Source organism: Myxine glutinosa, chromosome 1 (assembly GCF_964187855.1).
Source record: "Myxine glutinosa chromosome 1, kmMyxGlut1.1, whole genome shotgun sequence".
Classification (NCBI taxonomy): Eukaryota; Metazoa; Chordata; class Myxini; order Myxiniformes; family Myxinidae; genus Myxine; species Myxine glutinosa.
In genome coordinates this window covers 284,379,554-284,399,137 of record NC_136261.1, presented here as the reverse complement: position 1 = coordinate 284,399,137, position 19,584 = coordinate 284,379,554, and the positions used below count along the sequence as shown (strand labels likewise).

General features: G+C 43.3%; 1 protein-coding gene across 1 annotated transcript; it reads right to left on the bottom strand.

Annotated features, from left to right (window-relative positions):
- Window positions 1–345: 345 nt before the first annotated feature.
- On the bottom strand, window positions 346–19,133 carry LOC137438630 (uncharacterized). Its single transcript, XM_068133852.2, has 11 exons — window positions 19,003–19,133; window positions 18,532–18,822; window positions 18,325–18,382; window positions 17,193–17,450; window positions 9,408–9,462; window positions 8,589–8,719; window positions 8,316–8,485; window positions 5,210–5,426; window positions 4,223–4,940; window positions 3,372–3,486; window positions 346–972 (listed from the first exon to the last, which is right to left on the bottom strand). The coding sequence occupies exons 1-11, from the start codon at window positions 19,066–19,068 to the stop codon at window positions 967–969; spliced, it is 2,085 nt and encodes a 694-aa protein (XP_067989953.1). The 5' UTR covers window positions 19,069–19,133; the 3' UTR covers window positions 346–966.
- Window positions 19,134–19,584: the final 451 nt, after the last annotated feature.

The following is a 19,584-nucleotide window of genomic DNA, read 5'->3' as shown; positions in this document are numbered from 1 at the left end:
CAGCAGTGAGAAATTCCTGGAACAGTACCAGGGTATCATGTGTAGAACCTGCAAATAGTGGTGGCCTTTCAAAGCCGCAGGTGCAGCTTGAATTCACACCCAAGGGTCACCTGTACTTCCATTGCCGCCTCATTTTCCTGGAGTGAGACTCACATTGGAAACTCCGTTATCTTGGAAAGCTGCCTGCCGCAGCAGATACTCAAGGAGGTATTCAGGCTGCGATTTCATTTTGATGTTATGATCTTTTCCCTCTTCAATGACTGGTCTTATTGAAGTAGCAAAAACATCTCGATGCCTCTGCATAAAATTCTCATAAATTAACAAATTGAAGATTACACTTCCTCATGCATTACACCTGAAAAGCAGAAGTACTTTATTGTAAAAAAATATTCTTAATCAAGTTCATTTTGTGGTATAAAAACAAATATATTATAGTCTTCAACAACATAAATAATTCTTTTACAGAATATACAAAATGAACTCCTCAATGCACCAGAATAATGTACAAATGTCAATAGTTTAAATAATTTAGACCAAGTAACTCAGTATTTACCTCTGACGGCCATTAGCTATGTTATTCGATGTTGATTAAAAGTAGAGCTATAAGGGGTTATGCAGTAAGATTATGCAATCAAAATATAAAACAAATGCTCCAGCGGAGCACCTTGAAACAGACAGCCAGATCGCTCCCTGAGGCCAGCCACAGAGCAAAGATTGACTTGTAATGTCTGCAACCAATCACAAAATGGGTCTCAGCAGGGAAGGCCTAGTCCCAGGCCACGACTATCGGCCCAAGGCTCCAGGCCCTAGGTCCACATATTTTCAATTTCTGTTCTTTCCGCTTCCTCGGTCCACACAGCCGAATGCTGTTTCCAAACAATTGGGTGCACAATTGTCGTCTCCGCAAGCACTAGCAGCATGACGGACGTTATAAAGTTGTAAACAGGGTGGTGATAGTACATATCGTCATACCTGCAGGAATAAACAAAAACAAAAATTAAAAACAAAGGATGAAGAATGTCAAATATTCCACAAGAAACTGTTTATAATCGACTACAAGCACAAATAAAACCGAGAGACGAACTAAACCCCGAGAGACCAGAACTGCCAAGCAGAACAAAACTGAAAATGACAAGGAAAACAAATATTTATTCAGGTGTTTTGGATCATGAGTAATTTAAATAAAAAGAAAAACACAGCCAACCAAGAATTGCACCGAGAACCTCTCCATCAATTTTGCAGCAAATAAACAGGAAAGTGCAGACAAAGTCTGACGCGTTGAAGAAATACATCGGTCACAGATGAAACAAGCCTGAGTTCAGCACCTGAGGAAGTCTGTGGATCATGGAGAAAATGTTAACAGAGACCGAGTCTGCTTTTTCCTGTTTGTTGCAAAAATTGGCAAACTAGTGCTTCGTGCAATTCTTGGTCCACCGTTCCTATCCTTTCCGCTCTAATGTGTACGCAGAGCTCGACATTAACAGGTGTCATGGGACATCTGGTTTTATCGTAGGGCACCCAAATTTTACAAGTGCTTGGCATTTGGATGTCTGGTCGGGCAACGTTAAAATTGCATAAGGAACATCACTTTTGATACCAAACATACGATTGTTGAGAATACAAGGCTTATATTAATTACACCATCAGTACAAGGGCTGTGTACTTCGAACAGTGATGATGAAGTTCAATCAAAATAAATATATTACCGCTCTTTAAGAAATGAGCATTTGTTGTCTCTCTCTATTAAACTGGTGGATATATTTAGGACTTTTCAATGATCAGTATATTCATAAATATCCATTTTTTTCAAGCTTAAATATCGTAGAAAATAAGTTTCACTTTTATTTTTATTATTTTAATTTTTTAAGACACCCATGGATGGTAAATACCTCCCAAAGAAAAAAAATCCCATAGAGTTATGCACACATCTGAGCTCTCTAGCCTGAGTTTAAATATTGGTCCAGCTATGAAGTATCATCCCAAGGCCTGGTGATGGCTTAGCGGTTAGGGTGGCGGCTTGGGATCCTCAGATCCTGGGTTTGAATCCCGGTCGATCGCTGAATTAACGCCAGGGGGTTTGACTCAGCCTGTAAATCCTTCTGAGGTCGGCAAATTGAGTACCAGTTCACTGGTTATGTTCACCCTGTGTGTCACAAGAGGCGACTAACAGGGTTGGTGGCACGAAGGGCATCCGGCCATAAAACATTGCTTCAAAAAGGGGTCCATGGTGCCCGAAAAAGGCCAACCCCTGCTCTGCGGGGGAAAATGGCCTCTAAAGGTGGTTCTATAAAGTATCATCCCAGCATTTCATCAATGTGTGCGCCATCCCTCGGATGGATGGTAAACCGAGCATCCCACCCACTGGCACCAAGTAGTCGATGTTAAAGATCTCCACGGTGTCCCTCACAGAGAGTCGGTGAGCTATTGCCAGCACCATGGCAAAATTACAAAATCCTGCCCTGACTTCCTATGTTGGAGTGACAGACGACCCATCGAGGATTGCAAACCTCATAACGAAACTGCTTTGGCAGCCCAGACAGTTTGTATGGAGCATTCTATACATGTACACAAAATATTATCGATTTCAATCGGCCATTTTGGGAAGATTAGTAGTACACCCACTCTATGGGAGCGGCCGTAATGGTCATGTTATTATCTTATCTGGGGTATATAGATTACAGTAGATCTCAGCTCTACTCCATTCGTATGTGGTTGATGTGATAAGCATATAATGCCTCAAGGACGTTGGGATGCCTCCAGATTTTTGTTTTGTGTTAAACAGCAGTAGTGACTGTTTAAAAAGGTAATCATATGTGTTTGTGGTTTATAAGATTTTTTACTTCCGTTAGGCTTGCCCCATGATAACCTATTTATTCACGTTAACGCAGCATTTTTCCAAGGAGGGAAACCCCCTTGGAAAGAGGGGAAATTATTAGTATTAATATTGTTTTGTACTAACATTAATACTGTGCTATTACCATTAGTGTTATTACGTTTGTCATCAGAAGTGGCCTTTAAAAATGCACACCAAATCTCCGCATGGTGCCCTCTAGCACCTCTAGCCATAAGCTATCTTAACGTGAATATTAACACGGATTTCGCCCACGGCGGAAAACCCCCTTGGGGAGGGGGCGGGGGTTCAAGTGAAGTCGCTACAACCTCCATCGTGTGACCCTTAGTCCTCCTGTCATGTATGGTTGAGATTGGACAAGTAACGACCGAGTATATCGCAGACAGACAGGCACCGAATTGTGTATTTTAGTATGATGGTTTTTTTTTTTGGTTTTTTTTATCAACTCAAGTTCGTGAAGCCGTCTCCAAAAGCAAAAACATAAAATTCGGCATTTCAAGGCATCATTGTTGACACCTACCTCCGTAGCCAGGACATGTTTGTCAGATTTTTCTGGGAAGAGGAAGAGTGTTTGAAAAACTGAGTCCGGCTGAGGGGTGAATGGCAGAGCTTGAAGCTGGCGTTCGGAACTCTCGCTGCAAAGAAATTTAACGAGAAAGCAATATTAAAATCTCAATCGACCTACTTGTTCATCTTAACAAAAGGATACTTACACATACTGTATATGCATGACATGTAAGAATTGTGGTGAGGAAGAATAAAGTATGGAAGTGAAAGGAGTTAGGAGGTTGGGGGTGATTAGGAGAGAAAAGTAAGGGTACTCGTAGTTGTAATCAAAGCGGAGGAAAGGAAACAGAGGTTGGGAGGAAAGGGCAAGGGTCAGCATTCCACCAGTTTTGCTCTTGTATTGCATATATATATATATATATGCTAAGATGACAGAAAACAAAACTAGGATTATAGATGACAATTTCTGGAATCGAAAGAGGAAAGATTCCACTTCAAAAGGTCAAAATTGCATGGCTGGCACCATAGATGCAAAGCGACAATTGGGCATCTGTGGCCATTGTCCCTGGAAGAATCTTTTTTTTAAATTAACTTCTACTTGTTTAATACATTTCTTTTCAAGAAAAGGGGAGGGGGGGATGTGAAGTTGAGAGCACCTTGTCCTTTCACCACAAATTCACATGTGAGACTTTTTAAAATGTATTCTGTGAAAGTCGTAACTAGTTTTGAAGTTGTCATCTGCAACCAACTATGATGGAAAATACCATTTTGACAAGCACGTGTACTAAAACACTGCATATCAAATTCGCTAACATGTATAAAGAACGAGCTGAGGGTGTAGCGTAAGCTGAATGTGATGAGTACCTGTCTCTTTTTAATACTGCTTTGTCTCCGTCGATGCCAAACTTGCATCCTTGTTCAGAAGCAAGATTTCTCAACCACTGGTTGGGTCTCGCTTCATCCCTGCCTTCAAAGGCCGCCATCTTGTTGTTGTTTTTGAGCTGTGATGCAGCGATTCGGCGACACGGCGGTTCCCGCTGGTACTCGCAGTTGTTCATGCTGTCTGCACCGCGCCAGCTGACAACTTGCACGCGATACAATCGCACGTACACGAGCACCACAGCGCCCAGGCCTAGCAGGAGCACAAGCAGACCTAGGCTGCCCATCAACGCTAACCAAACATGTCCTTGCTGCCTCTCTCGATCCTGCTTGGAGACCAAAGGTTCTGTCATGACCACTTCAACTGGCTGGGAGGTCCGTTCCTCATTTGCGACAGTCAGCTTGCAATGCTTCCCAGCGAATCCCCATGGGCATCTGCACCAGTATCCATCCAGTGCTGGCATGCAGGTTCCAGCATTGGCACAAGGTTGTAAGATGCACAGGTCCAAGGGCTGAGAGCAAGTAGAGCCCGTATAACCAGGTAGACAGGAGCACGAAAAGGTAGATGTGCCATCGTTGCAGGTTCCACCATTGGCGCATGGTCGGCTGGCACAATCATCTGCGTTGAACTCACAGCGGGGTCCCAAGAAACCAGGTGGACAGTGGCACTTCAAGGTAGTCCCTAAGGAAAGGCACTTTCCTCCTGTAACAAAACGGCATTAAACTCATCTCAGGGCTTTTCATAGGTGGTTTCATCGTTCACAAACCTAGTTTGAAAATTGCTGATTACAAAGAAATATTACTTTAAACGGATAATATCTTTCTGGAACTTCACTCGTTACCATTCACAACTGGCTTTGAAAGAACAACACAAGTGGATACATAAACGTGACTGTTGCAGGAAAGATGAGTTTGAGTAGAAATCGAGAGCGTGTGCAACAAGTTTTCTGAACATGTAAAACAGCAATGTACCATTAGCACAGGGATACGTCTTGCAACGATCAACTTTCTTTTCACAGTTGAGCCCCGTGTAGCCAAGAGGGCAGACGCAGGAATAAGTGTGATGTTGACCGCTGTGACATTGCCCACCGTGGAAACAGGGGCCATCTGCACATGTCATAGCACTGTGTTCGCAATGTTGGCCATAGAATCCCGGTGGACACCTGCAGAGGTAGCCGTTCACCTCATCCTGCAAGAGGATGTGGATATCAGTACAAGATAAAAAAAACCTCAGAACATGCTAATTACACAAGATAGACAATGTGTGCACATGGAATCTGATTTACATCAATAGATTTAAGGAGAGGGGACCAATAGTGAACCCCAATGGGAGGTGGTGGGGTCATACAGGGGTAGCAAATCTTAAGCTGGAAACCACGAGTGAGCGATGCGATGATCCTTGCCAGAGATCTGGGGGCCGCTAGGTACCCAGAAGGGTCTAGAGGCAGCGCCCCCTCAGGGATCCAGGGGGCGAAGCCCCAACAAACTAACTTTTTACCTTGCACACCATTGAAATCGTTTCCCTAAGAAATTCAGATTTCCTGTAACAACATTTAAAAATATTTTTCTTTCATTCTCGACCATTTACACTCTCGACCTCCAGATATTAAGCTCATTATTGGATCCCATATTAAGTCAATGTGCTGTTTTCCATCAAGTGTAATTGAAGATCTTTCCAAAACTTTGCACATTGCATCAGTTGGCGATACAAAAACAAGGTACTGTGCTTCTGGGGAAGGCAGTAATTTGGGATACATGGTATATTTTGGACATTTTATTCTCAAAATACCTTGTAAAATTTTCACATCAGCACAGATTTATACTTGACAGTTGAGAGCAGGATTACGTCATACTAGTGAGAGGAGCCATCCCCAGTGACGGGAAAGTTTCAATTACGGTAATCTATCAATCTAAAATAATTAATGGACAAAAATGGTAATTGTGATGCTCTCTTGGTTTCACTTAAAGCCAAAGGTCTGAGCTACTTATACGGCCCAACGCGAAATGGTGATGCAACATCGGGTGCATTTGGCTTTTAAAAAACAAAAACCCAAAAGTGCAGAATATGCTTCTTGCAAAATATTATTTGGCATCTTTACCGGTGTGCACAGCTTTTCAAATGCAGTGGAGGAAGTGGCCACCGTAAACGGGAGACAGACACCAAGGTTCACAATATATAATAGATTATATTATGTGATCATGAAAGTGTACAACTGGAATAGTCTGCCATCCTCACTTGCAAATTTTGAAATCAATGCATCAAGATTTAAGTCTTTAACAAAGTGTTTCAGCAGAACAAAGCTAGGTTTGATAGACTAATTTGACCGATGGTAGAGCACCAGTAATTGCTGATCCTCCTTAACACAGATAGATCGCTCTGCACTCGCAACGCCAATTTTCAAATGTGGGAATGTCATTGAAACTTTTTCTGTCAGATACTGAAGATATTCAAGAACTCCTTGAAGAAAAGTAGTGTCTAAAGACGTCAGTTCTGCCATAAATTCATCCGATATAATTCATTAGAAAATTGCTCAAGAAGAATGGATACTTGTTTCTCAATTTCTTCAGAAGACAGTTTTGATATCTGGTCGGGATGCAAAAATCCCAAAACAAAAATTGTAAAGCACTTGTATACCCCGCCATCTTGTCTATTGCGTTGAAATAAACATTTACTCAGTAGTGTTGAACAGGTGTTTCATTTCATCTTCATCTTGGGTGTCTGGAGTTTCTTCTTCAAACTGAGATATCGAGCTCCTTGAGCTCACCAAGCCAACGGGCGACTCATCTAACCTTAGTGATCTTGAAATCAGCCTCCTCTTCCTCCAAGCCTTTGGACCCAGAGATGCTTGGCTCTTTCCATATACACTTCAAATTTCTAAACATTTCTTATTTCCTTCAAGCTTGAGCTACCTTATTGAAATGATTGAAGACATGAACAGATCATTCCTCTTAGCCAATAGAAAGTGGATGGTGGCATCCATAATGAGCAACGCATCATTCCACCATAGGAGAGCGAGAGAACAAATATTGCCAGTTCATGTTGTTTTGTAGACCGATTGTATCTGAATGAGTTGAATGTTTTTTTTGGGTTGTTTTGGGTCACAGGTGACGAGTTTTAAGTCCTTTTCTCTTCCTCCTCGTTTTATCAGAAACAGATATGTATATCTAGCCCATTAAACATTTAGATAAAGGCCAAGAGTAGTGTGAGAGTCACTGGGCCTGAGCAACGGGACTGCTCAGCGATGAGGTGATTGGTAGCCCGTCGGAGCATGGGCGTCCATGATTCACCATTGTGTCAGAGAGGGGCGGAGCACACCCTTAGGTTGGGGACTTCTACGTGGTTGGAGAGCGATAAGTCCATTCTCACCTCGACTACAGGCACTTGGACCGCTTTGGGACGCAATTTTGGTTCTCTGGGTCTGACACTGCAGAGCTTCCTGCTTGGCCAAACCAGCTGTCCCGTATTTTACAGGATCATCCTGTTTTATACCGAAATGTTCCGCATATTTGTGCAATAATTCATGCAGTAACAATTTGTGGTGGTGGTTTGTAAAATATTTATTCAGGCTTTTGCAGTAACGATCTTATATGTAATGTAATACATCCAATATTTTAATGTAATTGCTAAGTGCAAGAAGACCGTGGGCCCACTTTCCCTCATCGTAAACATTTAAAATCATGAACAAAAACAAAATGCAAAAACATATTGAACTATGATCTGTTTTGCAATGCAATATGTTCATAAAATATAGCGTCAACATTAATTGGGATTTTGATAATTGTTTTTGCCCGATCGGGTAGGTTAGTCCACGTGACAACAGCATCATTCTCTGGGAGGGTTAAAATTGTATTTTAACAACCTGAATTTGAAGCCATTGATGTTCAGGAAAGAAACAGGGGAGGGGAAGAGTACTGGTGAAGGGGGGGCCAAAAGGGGGCCCATGGAGAAAGACACCACTATTTTCAACATTAAATCTACTACCGAGTAGATCCATGAGATAATGGCTGCCAGTGTCATCTGTAAACATGGAAGCCATAAAACGACCTAGTACACAGAATTCACCTATTGATGACTCACCAAACAACTGCCGCCATGTTGGCAAGGACCACTCTCACATTCATTGATCTCGATCTCGCAGTTGGTTCCCGTGAAGCCGGGTGGACATTGGCACGTGTAACTGCCCTGCCCAGTGTTGGAACAGATGGCACCATTCAGACATGGCTGGTGGTTTGTACAATAATTCAGATCTGCAGACAAGGAAAAACAGGAGGTTAAAGGTCATATAGCCAGTATTGATTTGTTTGTTTTTACCAATACCCTATACCATGGTACCAGCACCATGCTACGCACCCAAGTTGCAGAAGAGGCCACCCCAGCCTTCCTTGCAGTTACAATCCCATGGTTGCTCGCATGTCGCATGCAAACAACCTGGGTAGAGACGGCAGCGACCACACAGTGGCCCATCCCACCCCATGCGGCACCTGGAAGAGAAACGTGCCAATCGAGATTTAGAGATCGGGTTAATTTGAAAAAGAGTATAAACTATTATTTTAGCAGTTTCTGAGATAGAACAAACAAAATAGATGATGTTCCTGGAAATGTATATATTCCATCTGAGTTTCTGCCCAAGTTTTCCTTCGGATAGGACTGCAGCCGGCTTTCCTGTCCGAGCTTTAATTTGTGGAAATTGAAGATCCCATGGTAATTTAAAAAAATAAGTAGGCCAAAGTCTGATCGTACCTTGGCCAAATTCTAAATTACTGCTCCAATCTACAGGGGATAATGCATGAGTGGCAAATCCTAAGTTTAAAAGGCTAAGAAGAATATTGCTTGTATACACAACAATGGTCAAACTATATTATCGGTCTACCGATTCCTGCATATTCCATACAACCCCATCCCTTACCTGGACTTCTATATCCTTTCACTTTTCTCCCTTCTTCCCAACACCCCGACCAATTTTTTTTTTAATCATTCTCACTTTGTATGCATACAAGGCAAAGAATACCGAGCATTCGACAATGAATAGCATGACAGAATTGCCCAAAAAGGAGAAATCCTGATTTAAAGTATGAGAATGTGGACACACACAGGTGCACGCTCAAAACAAAGGGTACAAAAAAAAGGAAGTTCGACTGTACACATGCGCATCTCTCATTTTCTACCTACGTGCATTCTCCAGGCTTCTTGCAGTATCCCTGCTCGCACCCAGGCAGGCAAATAGCTGCAAGGAAAGAGAAAAAGGCATTATTAAAAATGTAAATGAAACAATGTTCAGAATATGCTCCTCTGCACGTGGCGCAGTGGTTGTCCTACTCTCTCGCCTTTCCCTGCCAGCTGCACCATTGTTTCCTCGGCGGGCACGGGCACAGACAGCCGCACCTTCCGACAACAATGGCTCTACCCGGCAGCTTGCCAATTGTGCAGAGGAACACACGGTGTGCGGGAGGGATAAGCCGAGTACCGCACAACGCCATTTTAATCACAGAGTCTCTCAGCTGCTGCTGCTCATTATAGACAGAAGAGAAAGCGGCCATGCATCCCACTTCAGGAGGTGGCCAAGTTTTGAACCCTCATGCTTCAGTTGGTTGTTCTTTTTCTGTCTTGGTCTGTATTCTAAGCGTTCCTTTTAAGAAAGGTCTGCATGTCCGAGCCTTTTCAACCGTGCAAGTCGGCAGCTCTGTGATTCCCGGCAAATTCAGTTTGTGCGTCAAATAGACGAGATCTTTTGTGATCTGCATTTCAAATTGTGCAAGTTAAAGGGGAAACAGAACCCCAAATTTCCAAGCATTGTCCATTTATTCGATTTCAATGGAGTGAAAAACTGAGATGAATCTGACCTTCTGTTTTGCAAAATAAAAACAAAGATGAACAATGCTACTTGGTGCGCATGGCATCGGAATCGGGAACAGTGAATACCGCCATTTTCGATCTCCTGAGGAATTGCTCCATTGTTCGTCCTATTCGTCTCTCTGGTCCTTCAAGGTGTTTGCGCATAAACATCATGGCACCCAGCAACTTAATCCACCAACAACTTGACCTACTCACTCAACTAGTGCTTCCTATAGTGACAGTCGCTCATGGAGTACCTTGTACATACTATATACATTATATACAGGAAAAGGACATCAATGGATTTTTAGGTGGTTACAAGGACATTGGGCAATCGACCAAAAGTTATATATATATATATATATATATATGAAATTGCAATCTTAGCCACTTCCATTAAGAGCATCTCTGCATATTAATGGAAAGGCAAAACGGTGGGTTCGGTTAAGTTGAGAGGTTTGACAAAATAAAAAGGGGCAGAAAGAGAGAGAATGGATCATATAGGAATTATCAAGGAAAGAAAAAAAAAATGCTGATTTTCAACTTGCCCGATCATGGGGTAGGGGGTTTGGGGTGCAGGGGGGGAAATTTGGAATGATAAGCATTAGACGGGTGAATGGAAATTGGAAAGGGGAGGAGCGAGGTACATCGTATGGAGATGGTACCCCTCCTCATTCTCATTTAGTCCATTAGCAATGACCCATCCGCTTTACGGGTATGTTAATTCCCCAAAACCTGGTGTATTTCCGCACGACTTGTAATACCCCTTCCCACCAGGAACGGCGCTATGGCGTATATCTATTTATATACTGTACAAGCGTGACTCTCTGTCTATCTCTGTCTCTCGACCACATCATTGAAACTACAAACTCCATACTCAGGATCGATACAACTTTGTGCAGGAAGTAACAACGACCTAGCCTCGAATGCCGTTTTGAGGCCAAAGTGACCTATATAGCAATTTTTGGCAAAAAAATAAACTCGTCACAGGATGACCAGTTAGTCTCAAATTGAAAAGACTGGATTTTTTTTGAGTGCAACACAATTAACGTTTCTAAACTTTAAATTTCAAGGTCCATGAAATAATTTTAATTGAAAGATTAACTTTAACTGCTCCTGTAACTGTAACCTTTGCTTACATTTCACGTCACTGGGGATGGGTACTTTTGCCAGTATTAAAATGAAGAAAATTGGAGTCCTCCCTCCCCCTTGAATTAATAAAACTTTTTACCACCTAAAACCTTCCTGTGGACCCCCAGGTTACAAAACCAGTTTTCAACTCATTCCGTCAGGTGGTTCAGAGGCACTTAGAAGTCAAACAAACTGACACTTCCCGAATTATAGTACGATTTTCTTCTCCACTGTAAGTACATAAATCCTTCCACCTTTAGTGTTCCATAAACCTTGAGTTAAATGGGATTCTGGAGCAATCAGATATATATATATATATATATATATATATATATATATATATATATATATATATATATATATATATGGGTGTGTGTGTGTGTGTGTGTGTGTGTGTGTGTGTGTGTGTGTGTGTGTGTGTGTGTGTGTGTGTGTGTGTGTGTGTGTGTGTGTGTGTGTGTGTGTGTGTGTGTGTGTGTGTGTGTGTGTGTCCAACTTGTTCTCTCCCGGTGGTTAACAAGTGAGGTGCAACTTTTTAAGCATATTTACAACAACATATCTTTCCGTTTGTTTGGGGAGACGGGAGGAGGGGTCGGGGAGGGGGGAAGGGTTTTAGTTATTATTTTAAAGCCTTGACCACAATGGGGAAACATGTAGCCATTCCTCTTTACATGTATTAAATGTTTGTGGTAAGGGTTATGTTGCCCGTTGCTGCATTGATGGAGTGACAATACTGTCCCCAAGTCATTGGGTTTTCATGTCCCTCTATGCTTTGGGGAACCAGGTAAGGCCAGGTGAGTGAGGATGATGAAAGATGGCAAGCGCATGGGCTGGGAACAACTATGGTGTCCTCCTGCGAGGCTTGGAGAGGAAGGGTGGAACCTTTTGGCGGATAGGCCCATGATTTGCCACAAGGTCGCAAAAGGGTGGTGAGCTCTGCCATTCGTCATCAGTGTTGGGATGCCATATTGATCAGCTCATTTTTGATGTGGAACTGACCTGCCCTCAGGGCAAAATTGGGGCCCTGAACCCATACGCCCCTTCGATCTTCTTCTGACACGGACAACATGCATTTGTTTGGGCGAAGGTCCAGTTGCTCCCCGCTCACCTCCCTCGAGTTCTCCCACCCGCAGTCCCCTACAACTGTCCTACAGCTTTCTTAGGACTCACACCCCACCGGTATCTGCGAGCACAAAACATCTCTTAGGCAAGATAAAAAAAATGAGTTGGTGATCGTCCCCGCCCGACCCTACGAAACACACCCGACCCGAAACTTTTTTTATTTTTTATTTTGAAAAAAATCATTCAAAAACGATCTTTTCAGTCAAATTTGGCGCCGTTCTGCACCGCATGCGCAGTGCGTGCTGCGCAGAGCGTCGCAACTCGCAAGTGCCTCAGGCAACTTCACCCATTTTACGTTAGCCATTCATGGCGGCTATTGTGTGAGATTTTTCCCGCTGAAATCTGTATCGATTCGTGATAGAATCGGCTTGAAATGCCTATTGTGCCATCAATAGCCCGTGAGGGCTCTTCCAAGATGGTGAAGGACTGGTTTGCGTGCAATATCGAGTTGGATGTTACAATCTCGGACTTCTATGCAGAGTTCTCAGACGGCAAGTATGATGGGGATAGGGAGCCATTGCCTGACGATACACACGGTACTTTTGTCAAAGTATTCGCCGGCCCCAGTAAAACTGACATGACGAAAGTTTCACCAGCTTGCAAAGTTTCTGATGTGACAAAGACTCTTGGCTCATTTCTCAAATTTGTGTTGGCTGCAGACACGGCCACGGATCACAGGATGGAACCCGATAGTCGACCAACTGTTTTTAGTGTCCTCATGAATGCTGCCCATGATGATGCTTCTTGTACTTGGGTGCCAAGGTGCCAAGGGCATGGTGTTTATCTGTTTTTCCGATGTCATGGTGTATATACATGTACAGGTGTCTTGCCCTTTCACTACCGAGCTCAGCTAGGACATTCAACATCATCCAAAATCACACAAACACTGTGTTTCATAGAGATTTGGGCAATGTCTGTAAATCTGTGAGATGAATGAAGAAATTAAATCATTTTGAGGAGAAAGGAGTCTTTATTTCATATTTTTCCATGTCAACAAAACTCAATGGAAAGTAGGAAAAAAAAATAAAAAAAAAAAATAAAAACCTCCCTCCCTACCCGAACTTTTGAGAAAAAAGGACGATCACCAACTCTTTTTTTTATCTTGCCTTACCTGGTTTATATGTGTGTGCACGTGTTTGTTTCGTGTGGTGCCCTGTGGAGGTAATTTGGTTATTGATTATAATTGTTTGTTAAATTATTACTTTGTACCCGTCTTCCATATTGGCATTTCCATTTGTGTTAGGTTTGGAATTTCCTGGATGAATATATTGGTTTAATTAGAATGAGATGATTACTCACGAGGTTCAGACCAGGGTCGAAGTGCAAAGCGCATTCTTCGCTCAGGAAGGTTTTGCAATTCAATTAAAAGCACAGTCATCCTCACGTGTATTGTATGGTTACGGCGTCGACTGCTGCTGGTGGAGGTGGTGGTGGTTAAAGTGGTCGTGGCATGGGGCTGTACAAGTGATATCACAACATCACCCATATATGATACAAGGGAATTTAAATAATTTTTATCTTACACGAACCTCGATATTATTATTTTTTTAAACAAAAATTTTTTCTTTTAAATAAAAGGTAATTTTCCATATATATATTATACTGCATCCCCACCCAAACACCACAGCACAACTTACAACACAGGCTGGGAATGATTGTATGGGGATTAGGGAGAAGATGGTGGTCCACAGTGGTTCCTGCCAAAGGTTCAAAACCTCAGTGAAGGTCATGAGGGTGTAATGTGCAGCTGTAGAAACTGTTTATGAATAGCTTCGAGATTAAATAACAAGGTTGACGGATGAAAGATGCCAATGAAGTGTCGAAAGACAAAACACTCACAACCCTGCCAAGAGAAAGCCGTAAAAAGGGCAAGGATTTCAAGTGACGAAACATTGGCGTGGCACCTTTTTCATGAATCTGCTCCGAGTTGCACCATGAAGTATACATATACATACACTCAGATTGGCAACCATCAGCTTGTCTCTAATCGACTATGGAATTTGCAGTGGCTCTTGGAGACAGCATCATTGATGACTGCGAATCCTACCTTACACTCAGAGTCTGCCACAGAAATCACAGCTGTCGATTTGACGATTTGACGTCACGGCACATGCAACACGTACTCTCCCGAAGGTTCTTCTATGGTCTCTAATTTGGATCCATATTATATTTCCTTTAATTCCACCACAACATGATGCCGATTTCCATCCTGCCTGATCACAGGCCGCAACTTTGAGTGCCCACATGGTCTTAAGGTGTTTGCTCGTTCCCCACTAAGGAATTCCTTTTGGTACGTGGCCATTTTCAATGTGATAAACGAGACCAAGCCAAAGAAGACAGGTGAGTTTCAAGATCGGGTACATGCACGTCAAGGCTGCAATTCCTGCAAGAACCTCAAAGTCTGCACTTTGTCTTGCCATTTAAATTCTGAGAATGCGGTGCAGGCAGTGAAAACAGTAGATGTTTATACTTTTGCTCCTGTTTGGCACGTGCAGTCCATGTTACACAGTCATAGAACACCGAGAATTAATGGCCGATATATCGCAAGGCCTTGCAAATTCTTCATCCAGTGTGCTGTTTTCTGTGACTAATGGACCCGGGATATGTAAGTTTGTCTACCTCCAACGGCTCTCCAACAATGGAAATCAAAGGCACTGTCACACCCAAGGACATATTCTGTCTTTTTGAGACCGATACATAATTCCAAAGTGCTAAAGGCAAATGAAAAGATTCAAACTTCTGCAGTCTTTCCTCGTGTTAGGCAAGTACTCATCATGTTGATGTCAACAGAAGTGAAGGTAGTCCTGTACATCTTCCAGTCTGAATATTGGTGCTTTTTGTTTACAATGCTCATGGGTGACGGTCAGTGAAAGTTGAAACGCTCAACCCACCAAAACTTTCTAGACCCCGTTTTAAGGCCTCAACAGACTGAGCATCCTCAACGTTCCAGGGAAGACTGTTGCAGTCTTTAACTACCCTGGAACTGAAATGTTTCCTCGCATTGAACCTGCACCTCGGCACAAAAAGTTTAAGGAAGTGGGATCATGGTCAAGGCCATACAGCCGGAGTGAAGATGTGATTTGTTGCAATCCGGACAATCCTGTGCAACACCTTAAGTGTTTGGATAATCTTCACCAGGGGGAAAATTTTAAAACTGAAACAGTAGTGGAAGAAAATACCAAACAGAGGGAAGAATCAGGACACAGAATTTCTTAACACCGTTCCATTTCTCAAAATCGTTAACAGATCCATCAAATTGCATCAATGTTCTCATTCATGGAGGCTGGTATTGGCTTTAACGGTCAAGGTGGCTGGCTGAAGATCTTAGGGTCCTGAGATTGGACCCCTACCGTGGCGACCCGTAAAAACGGTTTTCACAGCCCTATGTGTCTGAATAAGCGAAATTGCTGGTTCTTCATCTTCTTTTTCCTATGTGAGAGGAGCAAATCAAATTGAAGTTTGGAGGACAGCCAATCTTCTCCAAGGGTCTGCAAAGAGATATCAAGCGAAGATCAAAGGCTTTTGTACACGTTCATTTCAAACTTTTTTTATCCGCAGCGGGACGAAGACCTCAGCAGGATTGTTCCAGACATTTCTGTCATGTCTAGATCTTTCTGCCCTCACTCGTCTCGGTATTACCTCCATAGTAGTCTGTCAGCTCATCTCTCCATCCGCTAGTTACTCTTCCTTTATTTTGCTTTCCATCTCAAGCTATGGTGCCATTCTATTATTCATTTTGCCCATCGATCATCTTCTCTCCACATCACATCTCCTGTTCGAATCCCGGTTGATCGCCGAGTCAATGCCAGGGGGGGTTGACTCAGCCTGTCACCTTCCGAGGTCGGCAAATTGAGTACCAGTTCACTGGTAATTCCCTGTGTGTCGCAAGAGGCGACCAACAGGGTTGGCGGCAGAAAGGGCATCCGGCCGTAAAACATTGCCTCAAAAAGGGGGACCATGGTGCCTGAAAAAGGCGAACCCCTGCTCTGCGGGGAAAAATGGCCTCTAAAGGTGGTTCTATACACACCTTCAACTCGACGCTCTCTCCTTTATGGCAGACAGATACTGTACATTTGTTTGCAATTATAATTTGTTGTAAAGAAACCCACAGATAGAGAAATAGCCGAAGTACCAGGTGTTGCCTGGGAAAATTCTATTAAACATGCATTTAAATATTTCCTTCATGACAATCACAAAACATATTACTCGATCACTCCTGGGAAAATCCCAGGCAAGGTATAAGCAACATACTTGAGACCTGGACACGGAGGCATTATAATGAACCTGTGCAAAACAAATTTTTTTTAAATAGCAGGTGCACGGTAAACACTACGGTAATTAAATTTGTGTCGACAACAAATCACTATATACAACCTCAACATACGATCTTCACAAAACACATTAATCAATCGCTGCAGGGAAAAGAAAAAAAAATTCCCGGGAGGTTTTCCAGAAATTATCCTTTTATCTGGGTTCAATTTTTTTTTTTTTTTATCCAAACATAGCCCTCGACCTTCCAGAGGAGGCCATGCAAAGTTTGGTTGCACTGGCTTCTGCAGGATCCGAACGCATAGATGAACAAACAATTAACTAAAAACTTTTTTTATAAACTAGATATAGTAAATCTTTCAAAACTTAATAAATCGACTTGTAATAAAGTAATCCCAACAAATGTTAAATCCTAAATATGCAGTTAAAACTGCCAATGTTCTGATATGAGCAAACTTTTTTCCCCACACTCTCCATAGCCACTCGTTGCAATAAAGATTCCGGATCGAAGGATATTTTTTTATTAAAAAGATGTGATCAAGGAAATTAAAGTTTCCGCTCATTGCACATGTGTGCGCACACAACATGTGGTGGACTCACGTTGATCACAGTAGCGTCCATTCCAGCCTGGCAGGCAGAGCCGCCTGCCAGTGTCGTCGCACGTGTAGTGCCCGAGCAGGTTGTGACGTGGGCGGCAGATGGTCGTGCATCCGTCGCCATAGTAATTCTCAGCACAGAGCACCCGGTAAGAGTACTTGAGCTCGGTGCGGCTGGCAATATGGACGTCCTGAGACCAGTTTTCACCCACGGCAAGGCGCCGTTGGGTAGCCAGGCGAGAGAGCAGGTGCGTGGTTTGTGCTGAGGGCACGGGATGGAAAGATTGTGCACTCTCAGAAAAGCACCAAAAGGTTACCATATTCCCCCAAAACTACACGTGCTTTTCCTCAACAGAATGCAAAGTTGTGGCATAAAAAATAAATAAATAAATAAAATCGGAAAAATAAACTGAAATTTAAGACAAATGACAAACACCTGATTTACAGTAACAAGTCGAGGACAGGACAATTTTGCACACCTGATTTACAGTAGCAAATCGAGGACAGCACAATTTTGCACACCTCATTTACAGTAGCAAATCGAAGACAGGACAATTTTGCACAGGTGAATTACACCAACAAATCGAGGACAGGACAATTTTGCACAGGTGAATTACACTAACAAATCGCGGACAGGACAATTTTGCACAGGTGAATTGACCGGCAAAAGTCAGAAGAGGAAAGAAAAAGCTGAATTGCGATTGTAAGACATTCCCGCGAAATTTTTACAATCGCCGAGAAGCATTTCACGCGTGCGGACGCTGATTGGCTGAGCCTCCAGCATGCCCACGTGGCCGAGCACGGCGGGAAAAGCGAGGGATCATAGCCGTCCTGTTCCCACGGATCGATGATCGTGGCAGGGGGGGGGAAGCGAGTCGGGGCAGGACGTGAGTGCGGAACAGCCGAACGAACGCCGTGGCTCGGGCTTCCTGTTTGTCGCAGGATAGGAAATCGGTCCGCAGGGGAGCGCGGTGGGAAGAGAAAGGGGAGGACTGGAGCGGGTGGGTCGTGCGGGGTGGGAGGGGAGGTAAAGATGGTCAACTATTGGGGTTTTGGAATCCGCTATTGGAAGCGAAGGAACGGAAGAGAGCAACATGCGCCCCGTGCAGGTGAGACCGGACGAGGGTTGAACCTACCTGTGGAAGTCGTCGAGGTATTCGCGTGCCAAGCTTCAATGATGAGAGAAAATGTTCCCTGAAACGATGAGGGTTGAACGGACATATTATGATGGTGACACCATTTTCATGTTCAAACAGCAGTTCATCAACCGCACAAATCACATGTTCAAACATTATTACGTTCGATACCCTCCGTTGTGCAGGTGATCCCAAGAGGACTCTCACCGGCCAGGTGAAATTAAACGGCAGTTGGATGGGATTGGAGAAGTCGTGGGATTTCTGGACGCGGAAGGAGTTGGTTCCCAGCACGGGGGTGGTGACGGCCCCGTACGTGCACGGAGGTTCTGGAGACACGTCCGTCTGGTAGTGCTTGAGACAGACCCGGAAAAAGGTGCGACAGTCGCACGCGTGGGGTTCCTGGGTCGACGACGTTTCGCATCCTCTGTCGGAGGAACACATCTCTTCGGCGATAATAAACTCGTGCAGTCGCAGCTCAAATACTCCAGACGCAGAGACCTTCACGGGAAAAATAAGGGGAGGGAGGTGGAGGAGGGAAATTTGGGTGATGGGTGGGTGAGAGGGGGGGGGGGGGAGTGGGGAATAAAATAGCTTTCAATTAAAATATTTCCGTTCATTTGGAACCTCCCTCAGGACTACGGGTCTACGGGTCATATGGCACCTGTTTGAGCCACGTACCTGGTCGTTGAAGATCACCAATAGGGTCGCGATGGTCGCTATCATGCGGAGCGCAGCTGCGGCCATAGCCGTGCGGAGCAGTGGCGGGAACGCTCGCGGGGGGCACAGGGGGTTTGGGATACGGGGAGAGAGCATCGCGCGGGGTTTTATCGGCCACCAAGCCACGCCCCCTTGCGTCATCTGATTGATGGGACGCGCCGACAAGGTGCAACAATTGTCAGATATTTTGGCGTCTCCCATGTGGTTAAAACGCTCTGGAAAGGGTTAAATCCTACTTTCAGCACCCTACCGATCCTCAATTAAACATTATTATTTAGCTGAACAACATAAAGAAATTAATTATCTTCATGTGATGTGTGTGTGTATGTGTTTATATGTATATACACATATATAACATAAATATATATCCATATGATAAGTGTATGTGTTTATGTATATACATACACATATATATGTACAAGTATATGTGTGAATATATATATATATATATATATATATATATATATATCCATATGATGAGTGTATGTGTATATATGTATATATAATTATATATATATATATATATATATATATATATATATA